Genomic DNA, 25,914 nt, shown 5'->3' with positions numbered 1-25,914 from the left:
GGCTCCCTCCGCACCCGGTCACACGTGCTGGTCCCTCACGCCCAGCTGTGCGGTTCTTCTCCCCCCGGGCCATCCTGCTAGGGGTTCTGGCGTCTACTCCCTCCCTTGTGACAGGCGACACTAGCCCTCCCTGCCACCATGCGGGGGAGGAGCGGGGAGGAGGGCAGGCCGGTTCCCAGACTAGGGGCTCGTTCTCTGCTGGCCCGGGGTCTCGGGGCCCATCGGCTGTGCTCTCCTCCAGGGAACCCCGATGGCTCTGTGGTGACGGAACGCATCCGGATGGAGATGTACAAGGTCGACGCGGTCTTCGTGGGCACCGGGGACCTCTTTGCCGCCATGCTCCTGGCATGGACGCACAAGCACCCCAACAATCTCAAGGTCAGCAGGACGCGCCCCCCTCCCTGCCCCCATCGGGGACCATCTGGGTTCTGCGGGGGCTCAAACAGGCCACCCGTATACCACATGCTGGAGTCGGCCTGTCGGGCCGCGGAGCAGGTGTGAGCCCCGGGAAGGCGGAGCCTGGGAGGGGTTACCGCAGCCTCGGTAGGTCCGGAACTAGGAACGTCTCCCAGAGAGCAGCCCGGTGAAAGTTGGTCCTAAGACGTCATCACCCTGGTGAGTCGAGAGACTCAGAGGCTGGGAGCCCCCTCGGGGGCGTGAGGGACGGGGCTCCGAAGTCAGACTTGCAGAGAGGCTCAGCTCTTGTCAGACACTGTCTGCGCGTCTGTCCGTCCCTCCCCCATCCCTTGCTTTGTGTGTAAACGTCCACAGGTGCGTTTGTACGGAGATAAAGCCATTGTGTGCGGGCTCTGCTGGGCGAGCGGATCCCTTGCTACCGGTTCTGTCGATGGGGGTGTGGGGTGGCAGGGGCCCACGTGCCCCCGTGGTTAAGCTCAGGAGTGATGGCTGCATTCTGCACGGCGTGCGGGAAAATTCCTTCGTGACGTCAGATCGTGCCGTGGCCTCCTTCAACATTGTTGGAACCACGCAAGTGGACAGCTGTGCACGAGGCTGTCCCCGGCCCCTCTGTTATTTCCTTCTCCACTTACTTGGTGGCCGTCAGGGCCTGCCTGCCGTCTCTAGAACGTGCAGGGTGGTTAGAGAGGAACCACGCCCCCATCTGTGCTGGGTCCACCGAGGGAAGGAGGAGCCCCAGGTCGGGATCTGGAAGTGGATGCCCCTAAAGCTGCCTCTACCCGCTGCAGGCTGGCACGCCCCTCCCATCCCATCAGTTAGCTTGTCTGTGAGACGCAGGGCTGGACCGAAGCCCTGCCCCTCTTGCCTGCCCCCCCCACCCAGGGACCAGGGGGAGCACAGACCTGCTGTGTCCTTGCCTGCCCCCCCCCCCGCCCCCTAGGGACCAGGGGGAGCACAGACCTGCTGTGTCCTTGCCTGCCCCCCCCCCCCCCCCCTAGGGACCAGGGGGAGCACAGACCTGCTGTTGCCGTTGGCAGCCATGGGATCTTCATCTGGTACAGGGCACCTTGGCCATCTGGTGCGCAGTGGAGACCTTGCTGCTGGGCCACCTGAGGCCAAACCGGGTTCGGCACATCCCCGGGTCGGGCAGGAGGGGGTTCCACTCGCTTCCCCGGCTCCTGCTAAGCCCCGGGTCTTTGACTTTGAGGTGCCAGTAAGCAGTGACCTTGGCCAACTTTGGGGTAGGAGTCATTTTTGATGAAGACTCTTTATAACTAATTCCTTCCAGAAACACCTATTAAGCTACTGCACGGCACACAGTACCGACGAGTGCTAGAGCCCAGCCCTCCCCTAGAGGGCACGGTCTGGAGGAAGGTGGTTAGTTTTAGTACGCAGGCATCTGCTCAGCCCTCCAGGGAAGGTTGGTGGGGAGCATGTGACGGTAAAGCCAGTGCCCTGCTGTCTCGGGGCGGAGGCAGGGTCTGGGTGAACGGAGAATCCCATCCGGGCCCCGGGCAGCACAGACCACGTGTGTGCGTCTCCCGCCCTGCAGGTGGCCTGTGAGAAGACCTTGTCGGCCATGCATCACGTTCTGCAGCGGACCATCGCATGTGCAAAAGGTACCTCCTGGCTGGGCCCCCGAGCCCACCAGCGGAGGGGGCAGGGGGACTGCACTGAGAGCAGAGCGGGGAGGAGACGGCACTGACAGCGGAGGGGGGAGGCAGGAGGGAGGGAGCCGACAGCGGGGTCCCGAGGCTCCCTCCGCCTCTGCTAGCCTGCGGAGCTCGTGCCCCACACGGGAGCCCCAGAGGGGACACGGACCGTCAGGGCTCAGGCGAGAGAAGGGGGCACGAAACTGGAGTGCCTTCTGGTCTGTCCCTGTCACCCACGCTTTGTCTTGCAGCCCAGGCAGGGGGAGGACTGAAGCCCAGCCCGGCACAGCTGGAGCTGAGGATGGTCCAGAGCAAGAAGGACATCGAGAACCCAGAGATCGTGGTCCAGGCCGCGGTGCTGTGAGGGCCCGCGTGCCACCTCCTAACGCACAGCGTGTCGGTGTCTCCATCGTCGTCCCTGTGAAAATGTAGCATCTGCCTTAGAGCCGTGACCGAAACTTGATATTTTTTTCTTTCGTGAGTGTCCAGCCTCAACCGGTCTTAATTGTGAAAACGTGCTGGTCCTGCTTTTTAAAAGTCACAAAGCGATCACAGAAATCTGTAATTCTGGGAACCCAGCTCCCTGTCCCCCAGGGCTCCTGGGCCTCCCGGGAACCCCGCTCCCGTGGGCCCCCCGGCGGCGTCCCATCCCTGGCGGGCGAGGGCCAGGGAAAGTCCTGGAGTCTGTGCGTCCCTGAGAAAGAGTTGGGTTTTAACCATCCGCGTCTGGGCGAATCCTGCCAAATGCCTCTGTTGTCGTTGTGACCCGCCCCCCCCTTTGTTCCTGCTTGAGAAGTCTCGTTTGTGGCCTAGCTGTGGGGTAGGTCGCCGGGGACTGCGTCACTGCGGGAACAGGTCGAGACCAGCTGGCCCGGACGCGCACGGGGGATGAGGAAGGGCTCCCGAGGCTGGAACAGCCCGTGGCGAGACTGGCCCGTTGTGTTCCTGCCGGAAACCTCACCTGGTCTGTGGCACGCCGGGTTACGTCTGCGCGCTTGCCACCCTTGGCTGGCGACAGATGCCTCGTGCCACGTGGTCGTGCAGAGACGGGTAGAGGGCCGTGGATACCATTGGCATATTTAACCCCACGAGCCAGTCACCCTGTGCGCTCGCCCCTGCCCGCTCAGTCCTGCCTTCCGTGCCACCGGAAGCCGGGGTGCGCGAGGCCCCCTGAAAGGCAGCCGAAGCTTGAGCCCCTTCTCCGAGGAGAGGGTGTTGGCAGATCGGGGGAGGGGCCGGGGCAGAGCGCCGGGCTCGCAGCTCTCAGACGCCTCGGGCTGCGACACCAGGCCAGGCGTCTACTGCCCGGGGCACCCCCAGGCGTGGCTGCAAGCGAGGGTGCCCCTCTCCGCGCCGCCCTGGGGAGAGCAGAGGTCCGCCTCCCCCAGGAGCCTGCGGCCGGGAGGGGACAGAGCCTGCAGAGTGGGGGGGGCCCCTCCCCGTCCCACAGGCGGGTCCTCTCCTGCAGCCCGCGCTCTCCTCTGCAGCAGGGCCAGTGTCCCCAGGATCCACTGCCACCTCCTGGGCAGGGCGGTGTTCACTCTGTTGCAAACTCCCCGAAACAGAAATACCAGCGTCCGTGCCGTTCCGCCCGCTCTTCTTTCTTCCCAGTCTGTCCACGTCCTGAGTGTCCGCTCTCGTGCGTTAGCACCGGGCAGCCCGTGCACGGGCCATGGTAGCTCTCTGCGACGAGATGGTGGAAAACCCTCCGTGAGGATACCGTGTGGGGCGTAGGGGCTTACTCTGTGTGTACCATGGCCTTGGGAACACTGCAGACGCTGACCCTCTGTTCTTTAAGTTTTATTTCAGGGGCTCAGGCCTCGTGTTACACTTGATGCTTTTACTTCCCCCAACTGTACATAGAACGATAGTTATTCCGCCCCTAAACTTCCCGTGAAACTGTGAGCTTTCTGGCTGGATCTCGGACGTTCTCATCTCAAGTTCCTCCGACCGAGAAGCCCCGACCGCTGGGAGTGGTGGGGTCTTGAGTCCTCTGCCCCCAGCAGCGGGACCCCGGCATCCCAAGAGCCCCTGCAGGGCGCGGGGCTCCCGCAGGAACCACAGCAGCTTCTCCCGGCGAGCTGCGCTGGCCACGGGCTGCTGCTGAGCCCACTGCTATCCTGGGCGTGGTCCTGCATAGACACGCGGGCCCTGGCTGGTCTGTGCTTAGAATTTCCCACCCAGAGGTCAGCCGTGGTCACTAGCATAGGTTTTTTCTTCCTTTCTTTTTTTTTTTTTTACATAGGTTGGGTCCAAATTAGAGTAAATCTTTGTTTTTACTTTCCATAGTTTAGTAACATGCAGAGTAATAATTATATATTTTAAAATGAGAAGTGTATCAGTCCTAAGTCGCCTGCTTATTACCAGAGGACAGATTTCAATATGGTTTTTCAAAGCTTCTGTAGGCCTTAAAGATGAATTACAAACTACTCTTTTTTTAAAACCATTTTCAGATCATTGCCAAGTCTTGCTAAGGTCATCGTGGTAATCTGCGTTATTCTTTAATGTATGTCAGCGATGGTAAAAATGACGCTTTGTTGTGCTGTTCTTGACCTTGTCGGAACCAATTTTGTAAATGTCGTCTAACTTTACAATGGACTGAGCCTGGTTTGGCGTGCTTTTCGTGTTCAGAACGGAGGCCAGGGCGCCCCGCCAGCAACATGATGCCTGAGTCCCCGTGTCGATGCAGAATCCCCCTCCTCCCCACCTTCATCGTCCAGGAAAGTAATGCTGTGTGATGGAGCCCCCGAAGGGTGAACCCTTGCCTCTGGGGAGCAGGCAGGTGGGGCAGGGCCAGGCGGGCGGGGCCCTGGCCTCACTGGGTGTCCCGAGGCCACTCCTGACTGCCATTCCCTCCTTGCCGGACCTCACGTTCACTGCTAGTTGAAATGTACGGTAAAGGAGGTGACAGCGTTCTAGCTGTTGGACCTGCGCTGTGAGCACGCCCCCTCCTTTATCCCTCCTGCCCTTCGATGGGACCACCTGCCCCAGGGCGTCGGGGCTGCGTCTGCCTGAATCACAGGCACCTGTGAGCACTCTGGATTCCGGCACCAGGATAACCAGAATCTCTGTCTTCCTTCTCTGCCCCCCAGCAGGTTGCTGGCGTCTCCGTGCACATGTCCCCATGGGACAGGGTTTCTGTAGGAACCCCCCACCCTAGCACCTGCCTGGGCCGGAAGGCGGGGAAGCAAGTTTGAGTGGGCAGAGGGGCGAGTGTGCAGGCCAGGATGCTGTGAGTGGGGTCCTGGCTGTCTGAGTCTCATGGGAGCCGCGGGGCCCACAGACGCCACTCTGCCCCCAGAGGGGTGTGGCCACCAAGCCCACCCGTGTTCGTTCCACACCAGCTCCTGCCGACCGGCTGCAGGTGATTTCTCTCATCCCGTCACTCCGTGAACTGTTTACATTAGGACTTCCTTCAGAGCCGGGTCCCGTGTGCTCAGAGGGAACACGTTAGATGCCTGCGCCGGGTGGGCACTCAGAAGGACCCCCATCCCTGGGAGGGCAGCTCTGGGAGCCCAGGAGACCTCCCACTTCATTTCTGCCCCGAGGGTGCTGGTCAGGCTGGACCCTCAAAGCACAGTGACCCAAGTGCACACATGTGGCCAGGGAGCTGGTGTTGCGTGTGTGTGTGTGTGTGTGTGTGTGTGTGTGTGTGTGTGTGTGTGCTGCAGTCGCTTTGTGGCAGGGGCGGTCGGGTGGTCAGGGGGGCCTTTGAGGGTGAAAAGTGTCAAGAACCTTGAGTGCTTGTTTAGAGCCCCCTCCACCCCCCCTCACCGCCCCCCCGCCCCCCCCCCCCCCCCCCCCGCCCAGGTTGCAGAATCCAGCCCTGCACTTCCACCCTCTGCCGGCAGGGGGCGGGGCAGACCCCAGCCCGGAGCTTGCACTCGTCGCCACCCTGTGGCGTAGTGCACGGGGCTCTAGTGCTAGTGACACAGGCACTGGGCCTCGGGGTCTGTGTCCCAGGCTGGCCTCAGTGCTGCCCCATGGTGGCCAGGTTCCTAAAATCCCGGGCTTCCGGTGCATGAGTCTCCCCGTGGACTTCTGCAGGTGATTCTCGGTGCAGGACGTTTCCTGTCTTACTGAGGGGAGACTCTGACCAAAGCACAGGGTCTTACAAACCACATTCCTGCCTGTCTTAAGAGGTCGTGCTTACAGACACCACCCACCACATGTTCCTTTGCTTAAGACGGAGTTTAACGAGTTAACTTTAGTTCTGACTTCGAGAATATTTCCAAGCTTTGTATGAATGGAAAGTTCTTCCTAGAATTTTCTCTTTAAATTCTGGCAGAGTAAACAGCTGTTCTAGAAGCTTTCCCGCTGTCCCAGCAGAGCCGAGCCCTGTGCTCGGGGCAGGCCACTTGGTTCGGTCGCTGAACCCTGGCTGCAGATGAGCCCTGGGTGGGGCAGCCCCCACACCACGGTGGGCAAGTTTCCACCTTCTGCCTCCGGAAGCCCATTCTGGTGGGAAGAGACTTCCTGAAGCCCCTGACCACTCCCTGTCCCGGCCGTCCCTCGTTGCCCTGCAGGTGTCCTGGGGAGCCGGATGGCGAGGGTGCAGCAGAATGGGGCTGACGGTGAGGAGGGCCTAGCACCCTCCGTCTGCTCCGCGGAGCCCGGCGGTCTGGGGAGGGAGCGGGGCGCACCCCACCCCACACCGTTCCGAGCCGTGGGACAGGGCCTCTGGCTTCAGAGAGCCACTACATTTTGTTTCTCGTGCAGGACTCGGCTCCCGGCATGAGGGGGTGAGGGCGGCGGTGCGGGGGAGAGGGGCAGAAAGGGAGAATTGGCGGGCTTGGCAGCGGCCTTCAGGACATCCCACAGAGCACAGGTGGGGAGCGAAAGGTGCCTGGGTGCACCCCGCAAAGCGTGTGGGCCTGTTGTCCTGACGGGTAGCACAGATGTTCCCGTTTGGGGAACTGAAAGTGAATTCCTAACGTACAACGTGTAGGCTCCAAGGTGAAGAGTGTGTGGATGGTGTTTTGAGTGCTTTCGGCTTTATAGCTGCATACTTTCTGATGTCGAATTTTAGTTGGGATTCCAGCCAATGACCGCACGACTGGGGGGACAGGAGGGTTGAGGTGCTGACTCAGAGCCCAGCGGGGGCTGGCCTGGGCCTTCCTGGAAACTAACTCAGACTGTGGAGGCCGTGTGACCCCCTCGGGTCGGAGCACGTTGCCCCTGGGGCCCGGCTGCGGGGGAGGGCCAGGGGGTGGTTTCTCCAGTGCTGGGGTCTCCAGCCCTCCGTCCTGTGCACGTGTTTGTAAAGTCCCTGTCAGCGCTGTAGAGGCCGTGTCTGTGTGCTGGTCCTACTGACTTATGATTACCCGTAAATAAATCTTTTTCTGGCCATGGTGTTGAAGTGCAATGATTCCTCCCGCCTCAGGAACCCCCCGTTAATTATCCCCTGGTACCCGAAGCCCCTGCCACCAGCCAGCCAGCCCAGCGTGGGAGCTGAAAAGCATGGGAGCTGAGGCCGTAAACACGTATGTCTTAAGGGAAAGAGCTTGCCCAACCCACCCACGGTGGCCCAGGTCCCCTTGTCCCACCCACTCTGTTCTGTGCCCTGGGGGCTGGCCTCTAAGCTCCTCCTGTGGGCAGGGATCCCAGGAGGGTGGGTTCCCTTTCTCAGGCCCCGCGCCCAGCCCCGCTAGAGTCCAAGGACCAGCCTCATCCCTGATGGATGTCACTGCTCCTGGGTCTCAATCCCTTCACTCCTGGGTGGTGACAGCCGGTCCTACAGGCCGGGCAGGTACTGTGTTCCCACAGTGATTCACCCACACCTTTGTGAGTAGCTCCCCAGGCAGTCTCCAGAATGCCAGGCCCCTTGCCCTGGAAGGAAAAGCAGGAGAAGGGTGGGAGAGGGATCTGCTTCATGTCTGGAACACCTTGAACTCTGCCTCTCCACCCCCCTGCTGACTCCTGTGCCCCTTAGCTGGCCCGCAAGGCCCTCCTGGTGGACGACCCTTTGTGGCTGCTGTGGCACACTTCCACAAATGCAGTGGCTTAAAGCGACTCTGGAGATCAGACTTGTACAAATAGGTGGGCGGGGCTGGGTCCTCTGGAAGGTTCCAGGGAGAATGTGCCCAGCCTCTTCCAGGCTTTAGAGGGGCCCTCATGACTTCACAGCCGTGGTGTGGCTTCAGTCTGACCCCGACCCCTGCCTCTTCTTCTGAGGACCCCGGGATGACATTGGGGCCCCAGACAGTCCGGGATCACCTCTCCAGCTCCAGACCCTTAGCTTAATCACATCTGACAAGTCCCCTTGCCCTGTGAGATAACATCCACAGGCTCCGGGCACTGGGCCAGGGATATCCCGGGGGGACATTATTCAACCCACTGCCTCCTGTGATGGGGATGGGGATGAAGCCCGGTGAGTCCCGACACGGTCACCTTTCCCTCTCTGACGCTCCGCATGAGATGTCCAGCAGAGGACACGCACGGCCTTGAACCTCAACCATCAGGAGGGTTCCTGCCGCAGACGTCCCCTGGGGAGGGCGGGAAGCCCGGCCTCAGGTGCAGGCCCCACCCTGGAGACCACACCGGCCGGGGGCTCCCTCAGGCTGCGTTCCTGGAAGGGAGCCCGGGCCCCACCCTTGCACTAAGCGGTACGGGGGAGGGGGTGCCCTCCCAAGGGGCGGGTAAGAACAGGAAAAGGGACAAGGCAGGGAGAGGGGGGAGAAGATGCATGGCAGCGTGTGACCTAGCTGGCCAGGTGGTCAAGCGGGGCATCTCTCCAGTCTTCTCCAATTGGTCGAAGTTCACCCCACAGGGGCGGGCACCCCTGGGTTTTTGAGGTGTGCTGCCTGGCCTGGGGCGGGTGTGGGCCCCACTGGGTTGGACGCTGGAGCAGAGCCGCTACGGCAGAGGCCAGGGCGGGTCGGGACGGACGGGCGAGGGGGGCCCAGTCCCAGGCCCCGCAGAGGTGAGCCGAGAAAGCCCCGAGTTAGAGAAGAATTACAGCCTCCTGCGTTATCGGGTCACTTTGTCGACTGCCTGCCCGGTGCCAGCCACTGGGGACTCCGTGCCCGTGGCCAGGTCGGGGAAGTGAATGACCGAAACATCCGCACCAGTAATCCGGGCTCACAGACCAACGTGCGGGGGAGCGCCGGCGGGAAGGGCGCGTGCCGTGTAGTCCCGAGAGGTCACCCGGGTGTCTGCGAAGGGCTTGTACCTGTTTGCGTTCCCGGTCCCGGCCCGCAGTGGGGTTAGCAGGTCCGGACGTTTGCCTGTGGGGCAGGACAGAGACCGGCACCCGACGTGGTTTCGCTCTGCTCTTCTCATTGTGTGGACGTGTTACAGGTTGTCGTGGCTGTTCAGGTCTTTGCCCATTTCACTATAGAATTTTTCATCCTTTGCCCCGCTTTTTTTCTGAGAGCGAGAGAGCGAGCGAGTGCGCATACAGGAGCGGGGGAGGGGGGCCCTTGCTAAGCGCTCCTCTTCCACTCACCCCCGAGTGTTGTGTTTCTCCAGGACCCAGAAGGCTGCTACAGGGACCGGTCCCACCGCCGGGAGTCAGACCCCAGTCCTCGCGCTCCCCGGGTGGGACCAAGCACCCTCTCCCCCGGCCAGCAGGGGGGCACCTTTCCCCGCTGCCCTCAGCTGAGGCTCCTCTCCTCCGCCCGGGATTCTCGGCGAATGTCGCTCTTCCCAAGGCCTGACCCCGCGCCCCCACTCGGGCTGAACAGGTCAGTGCGCCGTGCACGCCCTGCTTCTGCCCCGGCAGAGCCTCCCCAGCTCGGAGCACACCCCGCAGCACCCGGTCTCGGAGTGCTCCCGGAACCCGGTGCCGGCACAGATCCAGCCGGCCGACTCACAAGGGAGCAGACGCACGTTGGCCTAGAGATAGAGGAACAGATAACTGACGTCACTTGTGCGTTGGACACAATCGTTGGTGTCACTAATCCATCATTACCAGGTGGGGTGCCTCGGAGGCCCTAACGGAGCTGCCCGGAAATGGCATTAATGCACATTTTCTGACCTTGCAAAAGCAGGGCCGTGGCTCCAGCATACAAGGGCTGAAAAAAAAACTAGAATTCTAGGGGCGCCTGGGTGGCTCAGACGGCGTCCGACTCTTGACTTCAGCCCAGATCATGATCTCATGGTTCGTGGAGTTCGAGCCCCGCACTGGGGCCTGCTTGGGGTTCTCTCTCTCTCTGCCCCTCCCCACTTGCTATTTTTCTCAAAATCCATACGAAAAAATTAAAAAAATTAAAATTCTAGAGGAACGGGTGAGTTTCTCTACAGTCTGGGTCTGGAGACGGGCTTTTAATCTAGGACTCAAAACAAATTACAACTTGGAGAAAATATTGCTAATGTACATTGCTAATGTATCAATAGCTCTTACAAGTGGGGGGAGGGGCACCTGGGTGGCTCAGCTGGTTAAGCCTCAAGACTCTCGATTTTTCGATCAGGTCGTGATCTCAAGGTTCATGGGATTGAGCTCCGCATCGGGCTCTGTGCTGACACTGTGGAGCCTGCTTGGGGTTCTCTCTCCTCTCTCTCTGTTAGGTCTTCATTTCAACCCCAAATTGCTTCACTACCAAGGACAAGAGCCTGTTGGGAAAGCTCTTCATTCTTCTAGTTCAAGAACAGAGATTGGGACACACACAGCCGGCATTAAGGTGTTCTTCTTGCCACTTAAATTTTTTTTTTTAATGTTTATTTATTTTTGAGAGCAGAGGGAGGGGCAGAGAGAGAGGGAGACACAGAATCAGAAGCAGCCTCCAGGCTCTGAGCGGTCAGCGCAGAGCCCGACGCGGGGCTCGAACCCACGAACCGTGAGATCACGACCTGAGCCGAAGTCGGACGCCCAACCGACTGAGCCCCCCGGGCACCCTTCTTCTTGCCGCTTTCAAGCTGCCTGCTCACCCTGCGACCCTGGTGTGCTCTTCCTTCCCTCGCGATCTGGACAGCCCGCGCCTTGCGCTGCCGACCCGGCACCAAGCGCCACACGCCGCCGATGCAGAGTGGTGTGGTGATTTGAGACCAACTTGAACCCTCGGGGACGGTTTTCTGCCATGACCTGAACCACACAGACGTCTCAGCCCCTACTCTTGCAACGATGCGCGTGCTCTTTATTTGCAAAACAGACACAGGGCAAACCACTGCACTGCCTTCGCTCATGGCGGGGACCCTGTGTCGAACACCGGAGATGTGCCGCTGCCCAGATGCTCAGAGGCTAAGTTCAAGAACGCTTCCAGGCGGATGGTGCTCAGCGAGGCCTCACAACTATTCTACACGTACACGTACACCTATGGCGTCCTCTGCACACGCGTGTGTATTTCTACTGGGGTGTGAGGGTGGTGTGTGAGTGCGTCTAAGTACATCCAGAGCTAATGCTCTAGAATCAGATTTGCCCAAAGCCTTTTATTTTATGGGGGAGACTAAGGCCTGGAGACAGGACACGGTGGAAGCCGAGCGTGGGGAGCTGTGGTTGCAGCACAGGCTCCTGGAGTCCTGGGTATACCGTCCACTTGCGGGGACCTTGAGCGACTCCCCCGGGGGGCAGCTCTGTAGGTAGAAGAGGCATCCGGCCAGCTCAGGCCAGTACGTGACCCAGGAGGGGCGCCACGTGGCACAGCGGTCACGTGGCCGTCAAACCACCATATTAGCACGCCACTCTCACGCTTCCTGACGCTTCCATACGGGACTGTGGTTTCCGACGAAGCCAAAAGAATCCAAAACGAAGGAATAAATTTGCCAAGACTTAAAAATATGTATTGAAAAGAGAATATAAGCGCTCTTTGAAAGCAATTAAGATCACTGGTTGGGTTGACTTTGTCTCTCCCAACGCAAGTCAGAAGAGCTGCGCGACACCCCGCCCCCACCCCCAGTGAAGAAATGGCACCCGTTTATGACCCCAGACGTGTCCACAGAGGACAGAACCACACGGACGGGCCATGCTCAGAGCGGGAACTAGAAATACGCCAGTTCGTCGTGCCTGGCTTTGTGGGTCTGATAGCTGGACAAGGCCAAGGGTTTGTTTTCGTGCGGGAGACTCTGAAACACTCGAATGTGCACAAACTCGTCATCATCGACTTGAACCTGGAGACGGACAGAGAGGAGAGAGGCCAGTGAGGGGCAGGCCGGAGGACCTCTGACCCCAAGTGCCCCTGCTGGACCAGCCTGCGTGAGGAGGGTCCCGGATAGGGGCGGGGCCCTGCCCCCCAACACCCCCCCCCCCCAAGGCTGACCCTCACCTTGATGAAGTAGTTCGTCCCTGCGACCACCTGGCTCCTGAACTCCACCGCCTTAAAGATAGTGTACTTCTTATTCTCCTGCTCCTCCAGCTGGGGCTTCACCTAGGGGAGGGGACAGTTACAAACGGGATTCCTGCACCGGCCCGTTCCAGATCTTCTCCAGCAAGAGCGTTCTTGAGAGCGGAGAGGGGCATTACACGGTCAGTTCTACCGACAGAGGGCAGAAAGCTCCTTAAATCTACCGACTCCCGCGACAGTGCTTGGGCAAGTCGTTGGCCCTTCGTGTTCTAGGCATGGGTGATTTTAAAATTTCCATCATGACGCTATATACGAGTTGACGCCCCGTTTTCCTTTCCAGTTCACAGCCGAACAGTTTGACGAAGAGGCTGTATATGATTATTCCCTCTTAAAATTCAAAATTTTAAACTAAGTTCAGTCATAGATTTAAATTTCCCCTTCTATTCTAGAGAGGTCATGACTGTCTTTGCTACTCCTCTCCGGAGGGCATTACAGCCTCCAAATATGTCCCCAGACACCGGAGGCGGCAGGCACAGGGCTTCGCAGGTAAAATGCACTTGACTGCAGGTTTATTTTATTTTTAAATGTTTATTCATTTCTGAGAGAGAGAGAGAGAGAGAGTGAGTGGGGAAGGGGCGGGGGGAGGGGGCAGAGGCTCCAAAGCCGGCTCTGAGCTGACAGTGAGTCCGATGCGGGGCTCAAGCTCTCCAACAGCGAGATCGTGACCTGAGCTGAGGTCGGAAGTCACCCAGGTGCCCCTACTGTGTCTTAAGATGTAGAGCCTTCTGTGGGGCGCCCGGGTGGCTCAGTCGGTGGAGCGTCCGACTTCAGCTCAGGTCATGATCTCGCGGTCCGTGAGTTCGAGCCCCGCATCGGGCTCCGTGCTGACAGCTTGGAGCCTGGAGCCTGCTTTGGATTCTGTAACTCCCTGGCTCTCGGTCCCTCTCCCCCTCATGCTCTGTCTCTTTCTCTCAAAAATAAACAAACGTTAAAAAAAAAAAAAAGACGTAGAGCTTTTGGGCAGAAGTTGATCCTTATCTTACCTGTGCAACTCACGGTGCTCATTGCGCCAAATGCCTTTCTCCGGGGTGGGGCTTACCTGTGTCTAAATACTCAGATACAGGAGCCCCCTTCTTTGTGCAAAACGCCACGCTAGGTCTGCAGGGAATGGACTCTGCTGACAGTTTGCGAAAGGCGGGGGGAGGGGTGGTTCTGGGGGGGTGAGTGACACCCCCACCACGGCCCAGGGCTTTGGGAGGGATTCACCTCTCTGTCTGCTTCAGGAGGGGCGGAAAGCCCCAGGCCGCTGGCAAAGAATGGAAAGAAAACCCAGGCGCCAGGTGGCAGAACAGGTAACGCGGCAGCCTCGACTGCCAGGCCCGGCCCCTCCCTACAGAGTGGGAGCTCATCGGTCCCAGGACTGACCGGGAGAAAGAGGGGCTGGGCTGCAGCCAAGGGGGCACAGAGGCCCAAGGCCCAAGCGCCCAGGGCTGGTGGCGCTGCTCACGGGGCGGGGGCCGGCGCAGAAAGTCTTCTGACCCGGGGTCAGTCACAGATGCGCCCTTTGCGTGCCCCAGAGTGCTCCAGAAAGGAGGCAGCACCGGGTGCAGAGGTGGGGATTCCCCCTGCCCCTGTCGTCTTAGACACCTCCAGCAGACCGGCTGGCCGCCTCGGTGCCTGCCAGCAGCAACACCTCCGCCACAGGTCACTTTCACACCAAATTCAGGAGCAAATGACCTCACGCCCGCTCCAACTCCCCTGACCGGAGAGGACCCTCCGGTCCCGGCGAGGAGGGGCTGCGGGGGCAGGGCCGGGAGCCGCGGCCCAGGCGGGGCTCGCACAGCAGTCCCTGCGAATTCCTCATTTCACGGGTCTCGTGGGGCTGAGTCACCAGCCTGCACTGCGGTCGGGCGGTGGGGCGGCCGGGGGGCAGCGGGCTGGCGGCAGGGGAGGGGCGCCGAAGGAGCCGTTCGGGTGCTTCCGCCCGCTCTGGCCCCGACCGGCCCGCTCGGCGCACCCTCCTACCACCTGCCTGCGGCCGCAGAGGGGAAACCGAGGCGGGGCCCCGGGGACCCCAGGGGCAGGCTCGCACCCGCAGGCCTCGCAGCCGGGAGCGCCTTCCGGAGCCCCACCCGCTCCCTCCTACCTGGTCGGCGATGGCCTGGGTCTCGGCCGTGGCGGGCTGCGTGGCGGAGGACCCCCCGCACATCATCCTGGCGGCGGGCGGAGGAGCTGCGGCCAGAGCGGAACCCCGACCCTAGGCGCCCGCTCCGCTTAAAGCAGGCGACGGTCACGTGACGCTAGGGGCGTGCGGGGGCGGGGCAGGGGGCGGTGCTGTGTGGGGCGGGGCGGGGCCTAGGGCCGGGGACAGGGGCGGTGCTGGAGGGGCGGGGGGCGGGGGCGAGGGCGGGGCTCGGCCGGTCGCCTACCTGCCCCTAGGGCGCGCGTCTCGCGGGCGACATCCTGGGTCCCCCACTGCCCGCCATGTGGGTGTGGTGTCGTCCTCCTCTGGCCGGTCAGGTTGGGGTGGGGGCTATCCTGCAGGGAGCAGTTGGGGGCAGGTCCCACATGGGGTTGGGGTGGGCTCTGTAGGGGACTGTGTGGAGTCTGCCCTGTACAGGGCAGGACGCAGCGTTGGAGGGGGGCGGGTGCGGGGAGCGGGTCACAGGCAGGTGGTTACCTGGACCTGAGATGACAGCTGCGGAAGGGCAGAGGGGAGAGAAGCTCGTACCCAGCCAGGACCTGCAGGAGCTGGGGACCGGGGCAGGAGGCTGCCGGGGCATCCCGGAGTCCAAGATCAGACCCTGCCCGGCCTCAGGCCCCTGTGCAGTCAACTATCCTGCACCCCTCATCTGCAAGGCCTGGCCCAGCACCCCACTTGTGCCGGCCACTCTGGAGGTCACCAGCCTGTGACCCAGAGGCACAATGGAGCACTCGTGTGTGTGTGTGTGTGTGTGTGTGTGTGTGTGTGAGCAGAGGAGGCACAAAGCCATCCCAGGATGAGGAGGAGCCGGCTGCCAGGGCTTCAGGCTGGGGGCGGGGGGGGGGGGGGTGGTCAGATCGAGGGCGTTAGGAAAGGGCTAGGCTGTGGCAGGATTTGGGTTCAGATTGGGCAGATTCAAGCACTCAGGGAAGGGAGGGGTCCCACACTCTATTTGGGGCAGGGGTGGGGGCCATACTAGGAGCTGACTGGACAGGATTGGTCTCTTAGAAAAGTCCAGGCCCTCCAGCCCTCTGGCCCAACCCTCAGTGGACACAGGCCTCTCCCATCACTGGGTGCTGACTGTGCAGGACCAGGCCCAGCCTTGCCTGCTTGTAGGCCCAACACAGAGCCCCAGCGGGAGTGGCTGGAAGCAGGTGTGTGGGGGAGACAAGCCTTTGTGATACCTGCCAGGGGCAGAACCTGGTTTGTAACTTCAGGAAAGGTGAAAGGTCAGTTGTGGTTGAACGGTAAGGGGAGAGGAAGGGGAGATCTGACAATTCATTCATAATTGCATTAATGTATGATGAGTCAGATTTGACTCCATAAAAATGGAAAACGGTTCTCCTGCCTTTTCCTATCCTGCAGCTCAGTGGGCTTTCCTCCTCACCCTCCTCCCCTCCTCCCCCTCCTCCCCCTTCTCCCCTCCTATGCTGGATGGCATAGGACTAACTCCTGACAGCTCTGTCCCGTCTGTGGGAATAATACTCGTGACCAATCTCCAAGGGTTTTGAGTTTTATAAAGTTCTAAATGAGTTAATAAGTATAAAATGTTTTCAGCCCCAGGGCGAGTTGATAGTGTTCTTACTATTACTGTCTGTAATTAGTACACTAGCTTAAATCTCTCCCATAATTAGCATAACTTTTTCTATCCAAAGGCCCTGGAAAATGCTGACATTTATCTCTCATTCCTTGATGCCCTGGGTGCCCTTCTTGCTGGAGCCAGAGAAAAAGACCAAGTAGCAGGTCTCCTCACCCAGGGTCCTGGAGCCACTCCAGGGCCTTGGACATCACTTCAGCTTGAAATCTGTGAAGCCTCGCCTGTGAGGTTTCTGACTTTCCCAGCGTAAGGAAGCCAAAGTGTTCTTTTCTCAGCGTCTCACGGTTCCTTCTTCCTCAGCAAGACACAGCTCCTTTGCCTTCCTCTTTGTGTTCTCAGGCAGGTGATCCACACGCCTGTTTCTGGAGCTAATCAGTTGCTTGTGTTCCCTCATGCAAAAATTTGTCATCAGAATCCATTGCTAATTAAATTCTAGCCCAAGAAATCCTAAGAAAGAGAGGAAGAAAGAAAGAAAGAAAGAAAGAAGAGAGAAAGAAAGAAAAAAGAAAGAGAGAAAGAAGGAAGAAAGAAATCACAGAAAGAAAAGGAAAGATGTAGCATTTACTCAACTAAGCATTTACCAGCTACCAGTTCAAATTTGCTAGCAAGGGAAATAATAGCGAAGGTAAACCCAAAAACAGGTGCAGCACTGTCCTGCCTCCCATCACAGGCCTGGCCACCTGGGGACGCTGCAAACTGAGTGGACTGTGGCTTTACTTCCAAGCTCCTTGAAGGGAGCCAGCCCCCAGCCCCTCTGGAGGGATGGAGGGAGCTGCAGGAAATTGAGACGCGTCCAGGGAGGGAACAGATATAAAATCTTAGAAGGCCTTGCTGTAAGCTAATGCAGGCAGAGGGTTTCCTAAGTGGAGAAGCGTCAGCAGAATCAGAGGGAAGGCCGGGACCCAGGTGGGGGGTACGTCCGGTGCACCTGCCCTGGGCACGTGAGAGGCTCTCCTCTCACTAACCGCCTGTGTCTCTAGTGGGATCCCCGGCAGGCAGACAGGCAGCAATGATCTGTTCCTCACCTTCATACCTGTCACATAGGAAGCAATAAATAAATAACCGATTTTCATACACTTCTGTAAATTAAAAAAAAAAATAAAACCAGAGTTGGAGAACTCAATGCCAGGAATTAAGGAAAATTCCTGGACAGACAGAAAATTTAGAAAAATCTCCCTCCTAGAATTTAGAAGCAATGCAACGTCTAGCCGCCATCTATAGCAAGAGGCTGGGCAGGTGGGAGGAAGCGCTTCTAGAAAGGCATGGCCCCACTTCCCTGCTCTGGGCTCCACCGGCTGATTGCTGAAGCACCAGTCCCAGGCTTCTCCCTGGCAACCCCGGTTCCCGGCGGCTCAGTGGCGCCCGGGCGCCGTGGGATTGACGGATGTTCTCTGAGCCGTGAACAGTAGCCATCTCGGAGGGTGGGATACAAGTATTTAATAACTTAGTTCTCTGTGATTTTCTGTATTTTTCCAAAGTTTTATTTAAAAAAAAATTTTTTAACCTTTATTTATTTTTGAGACAGAGAGAGACAGAGCATGAACGGGGGAGGGTCAGAGAGAGGGAGACACAGAATCTGAAACGGGCTCCAGGCTCTGGGCGGTCGGCACAGAGCCTGACGTGGGGCTCGAACTCACGGACCGTGAGATCATGACCTGAGCCGAAGTCAGACGCTTAACCGACTGAGCCACCCAGGCACCCCCCCAAAGTTTTATTTAAACAAATTTTGTTTTTAGAAAAAACGAATTGTTTTGTTTTGGAATACTGCATATTCTGGAGAACGTACCAATGCCACGGGGAAAAATGCTAGGTATGTTATTGAGAAGCAGTTTCAAAACTGTCAATAGAGTGTAGTTAATATAATTAGCAAGTTTTATTAATTAATTAATATGTAATTGACAAAAGTCTCATGCACAGAAAAGAATAAGCAGATGTGTGCAAAGCTGTTCCTTTAGATCATGAGACTATGTCTGGCTCCTTCCTCTAACCTTATTTCCCTAATTTTCTATAACAAAAAATTGAGAGCATACACAGGAGGAAGATGCATACGTATGAAACAGGGGTGAATGAGTTTGAGTCCGGAGAGAAGGTCTGTGGGCAGCAGGCGCGGGGCCCCAGTGAGGGGGGGGTGGGGTCTGGGAGGAGGGGGCTGGGCTGTGACAGTATCTAGAGCCAGTTCTCTGTCTAACTGGCCAGGCCCAGAGCAAAGTGAATCTTTGGGCCCCTTGTTCAGAAAATATGAAGAATTTGGGGTGCCTGGGTGGCTTAGTCAGTTAAGCATCTGACTTCAGCTCGGGTCATGATCTCACAGTTGGTGAGTTCGAGCCCGGCATCGGGCTCTGTGCTGACAGCTCAGAGCCTGGAGCCCGCTTCGGATTCTGTGTCTCCCCCTCTCTCTGCCCCTCCCCTGCGCGCTCTCGCTCTGTCTCTCAAAAATAAACATAAAAACATATGAAGAATTTCAAGGTGGCAGCAACAGAGCCACACCAGCCCTCCTGAGGATGTGGGTCCCCTGGAGGGCACACACACGGATCACCTGTGGAGCAGTCCCAGCTAGGATGCGAGACTCTCACGGGCTGGGCACCACGGGCCAGCCTGGACGTATCCTTTGCCTTGTCTCTTACGGGCTCTGGGCTGAAGGATAACTTGCGAGCCAATTTGCTCGCAAGTAACATGGCAAAAATCACGCCTCCCTAGAAGCATTGCTTTAAGGTTTACGAAGGGTGTGCATAAAGTCTTAGGCGCCTACTAGTCGGCCTTTAGATGGCAGTGACTATTATTTCTCTTATCTTCTTTGCCCCTTTTGTGGTGAGATGGCTAGCAGCTCCCTGAAAGTCACGTGCACCGGAAACTGGCAGTGTGATGTTAATTTGGAGATAGGGTCTTCCCAGATGTCGTTAGTTAAGAGAGATTCCTAGTGGATCAGGGAGGGTGGGCCCTACATCCAGTGACTGTCCTTGTAAGAAAACAAGAAGACACAGAGAGACAGATGGAGGAACAGCAAGGGGGAGAAACAGCTGCACAGGGGAGGGGCCACACGATGCGGAAGGCGGGGCTTGCAGCAGTACAGCGACAAGCCACGGCCAGGAGCCTGGGAGAGGCAGGAAGGATCCTCCCCTGGAGTCTTCCAGGAGGCCATGGCCCTGCCGACCCCCGGATTTCAGACTTCTGGCCTCCAGCTTATGGCGCCTCGTTCTGGCGGCCCCCGGGGAACTGATTCACCTTCCCTGCACGTCATGCACACGCTTCCTAGTGTTGCATCCACACGACTCCTGAAACAGAATGCTACGGGCACCAGTGACAGTTGCAACAAAGTTTATGACAATGAGAGGCAAGGCCGACCGATCGGGACCAACACTCTGGATAAGAGTGTGGCCTCGAACAGCCGGGGTACAGAGTTTTTAAAGCCGATCGCATCGTTTTATCATTATCTGGGAACAGAACAGAGAAACAGTTCCCAGATGAGTTAGAAACAGTTGCCAGATGAGTCAGAAACAGTTATCGAATGAGGTGATTATTTTAGACTTTCTGCCGCTAAGTTGCAACCAGTGGATCTCCTCGCCCTTGTCTCTGATGCTCTTTTTTGAGGTTCTGTTTCCTTCATTGGTAAAGCCTGATTCACAAGAGTATGAAGTATGATTTACAAGAGTAAAAGCAAGGTTGTTATCTTTTGACCTTCAGCGTCAGAACAAAGTTGTTACCTTTGAAGCTAAGCGTTAGCCCTACAGTACAATTTAACCCTTACACTAGCACAGATGCACGACCACGCTTCACAGATGTCGCACACACGCTCCAGGGCCTGTCTGTTTCCATCAAGTTGAGCTTGGAGTTGAAAGACCAAGACTTAGGAAAACACACACGATCCACGAACACTGGTTTTTCTATGTTCTAGAAAACAAAACACAAGCGGGACAAGGATGAGAAGTGGGTCCACGTGATATTGTATGGCAATGTAATGGTCCTCATTATTTGTGGAACACACAAGCACACTCCTGTTGCTAATTTGTACCCAGTGAGGTGTTCACAGCTCTTCTTACACACTGTCACCACCTGACCCTGTGCTGGGTGTGGGCAGATAGACAGACGGGGCTCTGCCTTTGCGGGCAGACCTCATGCGGTACTGTGTATGGAAGCTGGAAAACATCTGTTCCCTGAATTCCCATCAGGCTTTCTTTTTTTTCTTTTTCTAATATTTAAAACTTTTTTACACTGAAATAATTTTAGGGTCCATAAACTGTATAGTTTCTGTAAACCCCGCATGCAGTTTCCCTAAGTGTTGGCACTGTACCTAAGCAGAAATAGCAGTTATCAGAAGCAGGAAATAACTGTTGGTTTACAGCAAACAAGCTGACCCACAGAATTGACTCATTCACCATTGTCCCCATGAAGTTATCTTTCTGATCCAAGTTCCTCCTACATGGCGGGGGTGGGGGGGGGGCACTCAGCTCTTAGACCTTTGTCTTTCAGGACCTTGATACTTTTTCCTTTAAAAAATTTTTTTTAAATGTTGATTTATTTTGAGAGAGACAGAGCACGAGTGGGGGACGGGCAGAGAGAGAGGGAGACACAGAATCCGAAGCAGGGGCCAGGTTCCGAGCTGTCAGCACAGAGCCCGATGCGGGCTCAAAGTCACGAGCTGTGAGATCATGACCTGTGCGGAAGTCGGACGCTCAACTGACTGAGCCACCCAGGCGCCCCAGGGCCCTGATACTTTTAGAGTATAGATGCCCTTTTTTGAGGACTGATCCTCATTGGGGCCTGGCAGACGTTTCCTCATGATCAGGTTGAGGTTATGCATTTTGAGCAGGAATACCACTGTGGGTACAAGACAAACAAAACGTTAGAATCTCTAAAAGAAAGAAAGAGAGTTTTCTTTGAACCAGGGTTAGGACAGCTGTCCGGAAAACACGGTCTTCACAGGGAAGGAAGTGCTCTGGAGAATGAGCAGTTTTTACCAGAATTATATGCTTTTTTAAAATGTTTATCCTGAGAGAGCGAGAGCACCTGAGGGAGGGTAGGGCAGAGAGAGAGAGGGAGAGGGAGAGAGACAGAGAGAGGGAGAGAGAGAATCCCAAGCAGGCTGTGCACTGTCAGCACAGAGCCTGATGTGGGGCTCGATCTCACAAACTGTGAGATCACGATCTGGGCCGAAATCAAGAGTTGGAGGCTTAACCGATGGAGCCCCCCAGGAGCCCCCACATTTGTATACTTTTTTGACATCCTGTGAAAGCTCGGGAGATCGTAGAGCCGCGTGTAGGCAGGAGTCACGGGTTTTGTCGTAAAGGAACGTGGGGAGCAGGAAAGTTGATCGGTATGTCAAGGACGAGATGGTCTTCCTCTAGCGTAGTCATTCCCAGAGCAGGCACCCGGTGCAGGGGCGGCGGGCTGTAAATCAGGCTCTGGGTCCAAACACACTTTTCCTACAGTCGTGCTGACTGAGAAATCTAAACTGGTCCCCCCTCGTAAATCAGGCCCTTAGAGGGTTCTTCTCTCATCACCACCAAAGTGATGCTGTGCCCCTTCAGTGCCTCTTAGGGAAGGTACCTGGTATCTGTGTGTTTCATCGCTGGTGACGTTGACTTCCATCCTGAATAAAGTTACCACTTTCCTATTGTAACCACCAAGTACCTATGAGACCATGCAAATATCATGGTCCCTATCATACTTTGCCTCTAATTTTAAGTATCCATTGCTGGTTCTTGCCTGCAATGCACAGCAAACTGAAAAGTTTCCTAAAGAGGGATAATTTTGCAATTAGGACAGAGCACATTTATTTTTTTGGTAGACTGGTACACTGATGCAAACCTTTCATTAGATGCCAGCATCTACTAGCTGTATATCCAGTAAAGCCTATTTTAAAATTATACATTGGTGCACTTCATTGCATGATGTTGGTGAAATTTCGCCTCACAAATACACTATGTGTTTATTAAGATTGTTCTTTTTGGGGTGCCTGGGTGGCTCAGTCGGTTGAGCATCTGGCTTCAGTTCACGTCATGATCTCATGGTTCATGGGTTCGAGCCCCGCGTCAGGCTCTGTGCTGACAGCTCAGATTCTGTCGGATTCTGTGTCTCCCTCTCTCTCTCTCTGCCCCTCCCCTGCTCGTGCTCTGTCTCCCTCTGTCTTTCCAAGTTGAATGCTAAAATTTTTCTTTAAAAATTGTCCTTTTCTTCAGGTTTTGGCTGTCTCCTGCCTTCTGTCTGGATAGTGCATGGATGTGCGACTTCATTGACCAACCTTGTCTTGTTCATTGCGTCACTGTTTATCAATGGGACCTAAACAGCGGGTGGAAAAGCACATTCTGATTCTAAAGCCAGTTTCTAAAATATTTCCCAACTTTTTTCATGGAAATATCCAAAAATAGAGACGGTTGGAAAAATACAGCACCACACACCTGTACTCCTGACCCCTCCTTTGCCAATGTCAGCCTTTGTTAACATTTTGCCACGTTTGTTTATGTACTATGCATGCTTATTTATTTATTGAATTAACTTCCAGATATCGCGACACTTCACTATGGTTCATGGCCCAAATCCATCACACCACCTGTTTTTTTTTTTTTTTATTTTAAGTAAGCTCTATGCCCAACGTGGGGCTCAAACTCACAACCCCAAGATCAAGAGTCGCACGCTCCACTGACTGAGCCAGCCAGGCACCCCACGTATCACCTGGTTTTGAAAATAAAGTTTTATTGGAACACAGCCATGCTCATCATTTACATGTCGCCTATGGCTGCTTTTGCACCACAGTAGCAGTTGTCTGGCCCATAATTCTGAAAATATTTACCATCTTACAACTGTGTAGAAAAGAGTTGACTTAAGTCCTGACTGCTTTCCTTAGAACCTCCTGCTCATACGGTTGGCTGCTGTCTGGGAACGTGGATGTCAAGAGGGTTCCTACCACCATGTGATGAGAGTGCCTCACGGGGCCAAAACCATTTGCATCAACGATGGGCTCATTGACCTTAAAAATAAAACCATTATGTTACCAGCTAAAATGGGTTTATTCAGGAATAGCAGAGAATTACAACTGGGAACAAGCAAGCTACTAAAAACCCCACACGCTAGTCCAACAGAGGAGAGAAACTTTATTTCATGGGGAAGAAGGAGGAAATGGGAAGGGGCTGTTCTGAACAAAAGTCCATTGGAGAAAAGCCTGAGTTCATGGTGATGGTGATTTCTCATTAGCTGAATCGCACAGGTGGCCAATTCCTGGTGGGAGATATGCAAGCACATCTTCTCCTCTCGGGTCTGTAACTGACAGCTGTTCCTGTAATCGAAGTTGAGTGGTAGCGATCGCCTTTCTAGCTTCACGACTCCATTTGAGTGAGGTTTCCCTTTGCTAATTTTCACAGGCTTACGCTGAACACTTGCTTTCCCTCTGGGAGTCGGAATTTTGGTACAAGCCAGGCAGAAGGTTCCCATGTGATTAGCCCCTGGTAAAAGCCTTGGGTGCTGATCTCTGACCAGCTCCCTGGTAGATGACATCTCCCATGTGTGTCACAGCTCTTTGCTGGGGAATTAAGTGACTTCTGTGTGACCCCACTGAGAAAAGCTTCTGGAAGCTTCCTCCTTGACTCACTTCACAAGTCTTTTCCCTGTGCTGATTTTGCTTTATATCCTTTTGCCATAATAAGTCATAGCCATGAATCCTCCTAGCAAATCAGGGAACCTGGGGGTAGTCTTGGGGTCCCTGGACACATAGCCCTTTAAAGAAAAAAGCTGCTGATGGGGCGCCTGGGTGACTCAGTCGGTTAAGCATCTGACTTTGGCTCAGGTCATGATCTCATGGTCTGTGGGTTTAAGCCCGGCATCAGGCTCTGTGCTGACAGCTCAGAAACTGGAGCCTGCTTCGGATTCTGTGTCTCCCTCTCTCTCTGCCCCTCCCCCACTCACTCTCTGTCTCTCTCTCAAAAATAAATAAACATTAAAAAAAAAGAGAAAAAAACCTGCTGAACCCCATTCTACATAAACATCAGTCACACCTGGAAAAACAAACAATTATTCTGTACTATAATCTAACATCTAGTCTGTATGCACGCTTTCCCAATTGTTTCCCAAATGACCTTTTAACTTTTTCTTTGAACCAGGATCCAATCAAGATTTGCATGTTTCATTCCCCCATCCTTTATATATTCATTCATTCATTCCTTGTTTATGACATTAACTTTGTGAAGAGATCAGGGCAGCTGCCTGCAAACTGTCCCAGACCCGGGTTCCCGATTATTTTCTCGTGCACTGTGGGTGGCCTTCCTCTGTGTCCTGAAAGCAGGGGTGCAGACCTAAAGGCTGGGCAAGGTTTAGGCTAGACTGCGCGGCAAGTGATGCTGGTGTTAGCGAGCCCTCTTGCTCAACTGTAGTGGCCAACGGTTATTTCTTATTACACTATCTTGAGACATTGACAATGACCAAACCATCGCTAACGCCTGACCAGAAAAGCCCTGATAGCAACAGAATGCCTATAGAGGACCGCATGCACCACGTCCCCTTCCCTGCCCACGACCAGGGGCTGAGCACATACCGAACCCCACCCGTGATTATGCACTCTCTGCCTGCTCTCTTGCACGTACCCCCTGAACCTCTCTCGAGAAAACTCTGGGTGTCCATCTTGCCAGCAGTGGAGAGGTGGGTTGGCGAAGCTCGAGCCTGTTGCTTCCCCTGGTTGCCGGCACCCAGAGTAAATTTCTACCTTTCTCTTTTCCAAACCCTCCTCTCTTGAGTGCTTGGCTTCTCTTGCAAGAGGTTTATCCACGTTTGTTCGACAACGTTCTCTTGCAAGATGTTTATCCACGTTTGTTCGACAAACCCGGCCCTGAGCTGTGTTTCCACTTGTGCAGGCTCCTTGATTCCTGGGAGGGAGCAGTTGACCGGGCAGCGCCAGGGCTCCCCTTCCTTCTCTGAGTTACTGGCTGTGATAGACCCTTCGGCAACACTGGTACACGGTGCCCCAGTGGTGCCAGACACTTGGGGTGCGGCTGACACCTCCCCTCCCAGTGACATCTTTTTCCCTCTGTTGTTGCATTTTCGGATGACCTTCGCCTGCATCAACCGTTCATGGGGGGGCTTCACGGGGTCTGCCTCCAATTCGACCACTCCTGTGTTTGCTCTCTGGCATCCTACGCCCACTGGCGGGGTTGTTGCATCCACACAACTCCTGAAACAAAATGCTACGGGCACCAGTGACAGTCACAACAAAGTTTATTACATCGTTTTATCATCACCTGGGAACAGAACAAAGAAAGTTTCCAGATGAGTCAGAAACAGTTGTCAGATGAGTTAAAAACAGTTGCCTAATGAGGTATTTATTTTAGACTTTCTGCCTCTAAGTTGCAACCAGTGGATCTCGTTGACCCTGTCTCTGATGCTCTTTTCTTTGAACTTTTGTTTCCTTAATTGGTGAGGCCTAATTTACAAGAGTATGAAGCTAGTTTACAAGAGCAAAGCGAGGCTGTTACCGCTTAACCTTCAGTGTCAACAGCAAGCTGTTATTTTTCAAGCCAGGCGTTAGCCCTACACTACAATTTAACCCTTACAGGGTGAACTACAGCCCCCCAAAAGACCGGCACACGCTTAACGACCTCTTCCTCTTTTTTTTTTTTAAAGTTATTTATTTATTTAGAGAGGGAGACAGAGCCCACGCATGCGCAAGCAGGGGAGGGGCAGAGAGAGAAAGAGAGAGAGAGAGAAAGAGGGAAAGGCAAAGAACTGCAAGCCGACTCCACACTGCCAGCAAGGCGCCCCACGCAGGGCTCGACCTCACCCACGGTGAGATCACGACCTGAGCCTAGATGAAGACTCCTGACACTGACCCGACCGAGCCACCCAGGC

General features: G+C 55.8%; 2 protein-coding genes across 2 annotated transcripts in view; one reads left to right on the top strand and one right to left on the bottom strand.

Moving 5' to 3' along the window:
* The window catches only part of PDXK (pyridoxal kinase), a 30,415-nt gene extending 22,999 nt beyond the window's left edge, over nucleotides 1-7,416 (top strand). Inside the window, exons 9-11 of the mRNA XM_019432627.2 lie at nucleotides 242-378; nucleotides 1,970-2,036; nucleotides 2,321-7,416. Coding sequence (XP_019288172.1) covers nucleotides 242-378; nucleotides 1,970-2,036; nucleotides 2,321-2,433 — 317 coding nt within the window. The 3' untranslated portion in view covers nucleotides 2,434-7,416. The remainder of the gene's footprint in view (nucleotides 1-241; nucleotides 379-1,969; nucleotides 2,037-2,320) is intronic.
* Nucleotides 7,417-11,760: 4,344 nt separating this feature from the next.
* On the bottom strand, nucleotides 11,761-14,577 carry CSTB (cystatin B). The gene is made up of 3 exons (XM_053903017.1): nucleotides 14,433-14,577; nucleotides 12,269-12,370; nucleotides 11,761-12,113 (listed from the first exon to the last, which is right to left on the bottom strand). Exons 1-3 carry the CDS (start codon nucleotides 14,496-14,498, stop codon nucleotides 11,985-11,987), a joined length of 297 nt encoding a protein of 98 aa, XP_053758992.1. The 5' UTR covers nucleotides 14,499-14,577; the 3' UTR covers nucleotides 11,761-11,984.
* Between the last annotated feature and the right edge of the window lie 11,337 nt (nucleotides 14,578-25,914).

Source organism: Panthera pardus, unplaced genomic scaffold (genome assembly GCF_024362965.1).
Source record: "Panthera pardus isolate Hobbes unplaced genomic scaffold, ASM2436296v1 HiC_scaffold_16, whole genome shotgun sequence".
Taxonomy (NCBI): Eukaryota; Metazoa; Chordata; class Mammalia; order Carnivora; family Felidae; genus Panthera; species Panthera pardus.
The sequence above is the reverse complement of the archived record's forward strand: the minus strand, read 5'-3'. Positions and strand labels throughout refer to the sequence as shown.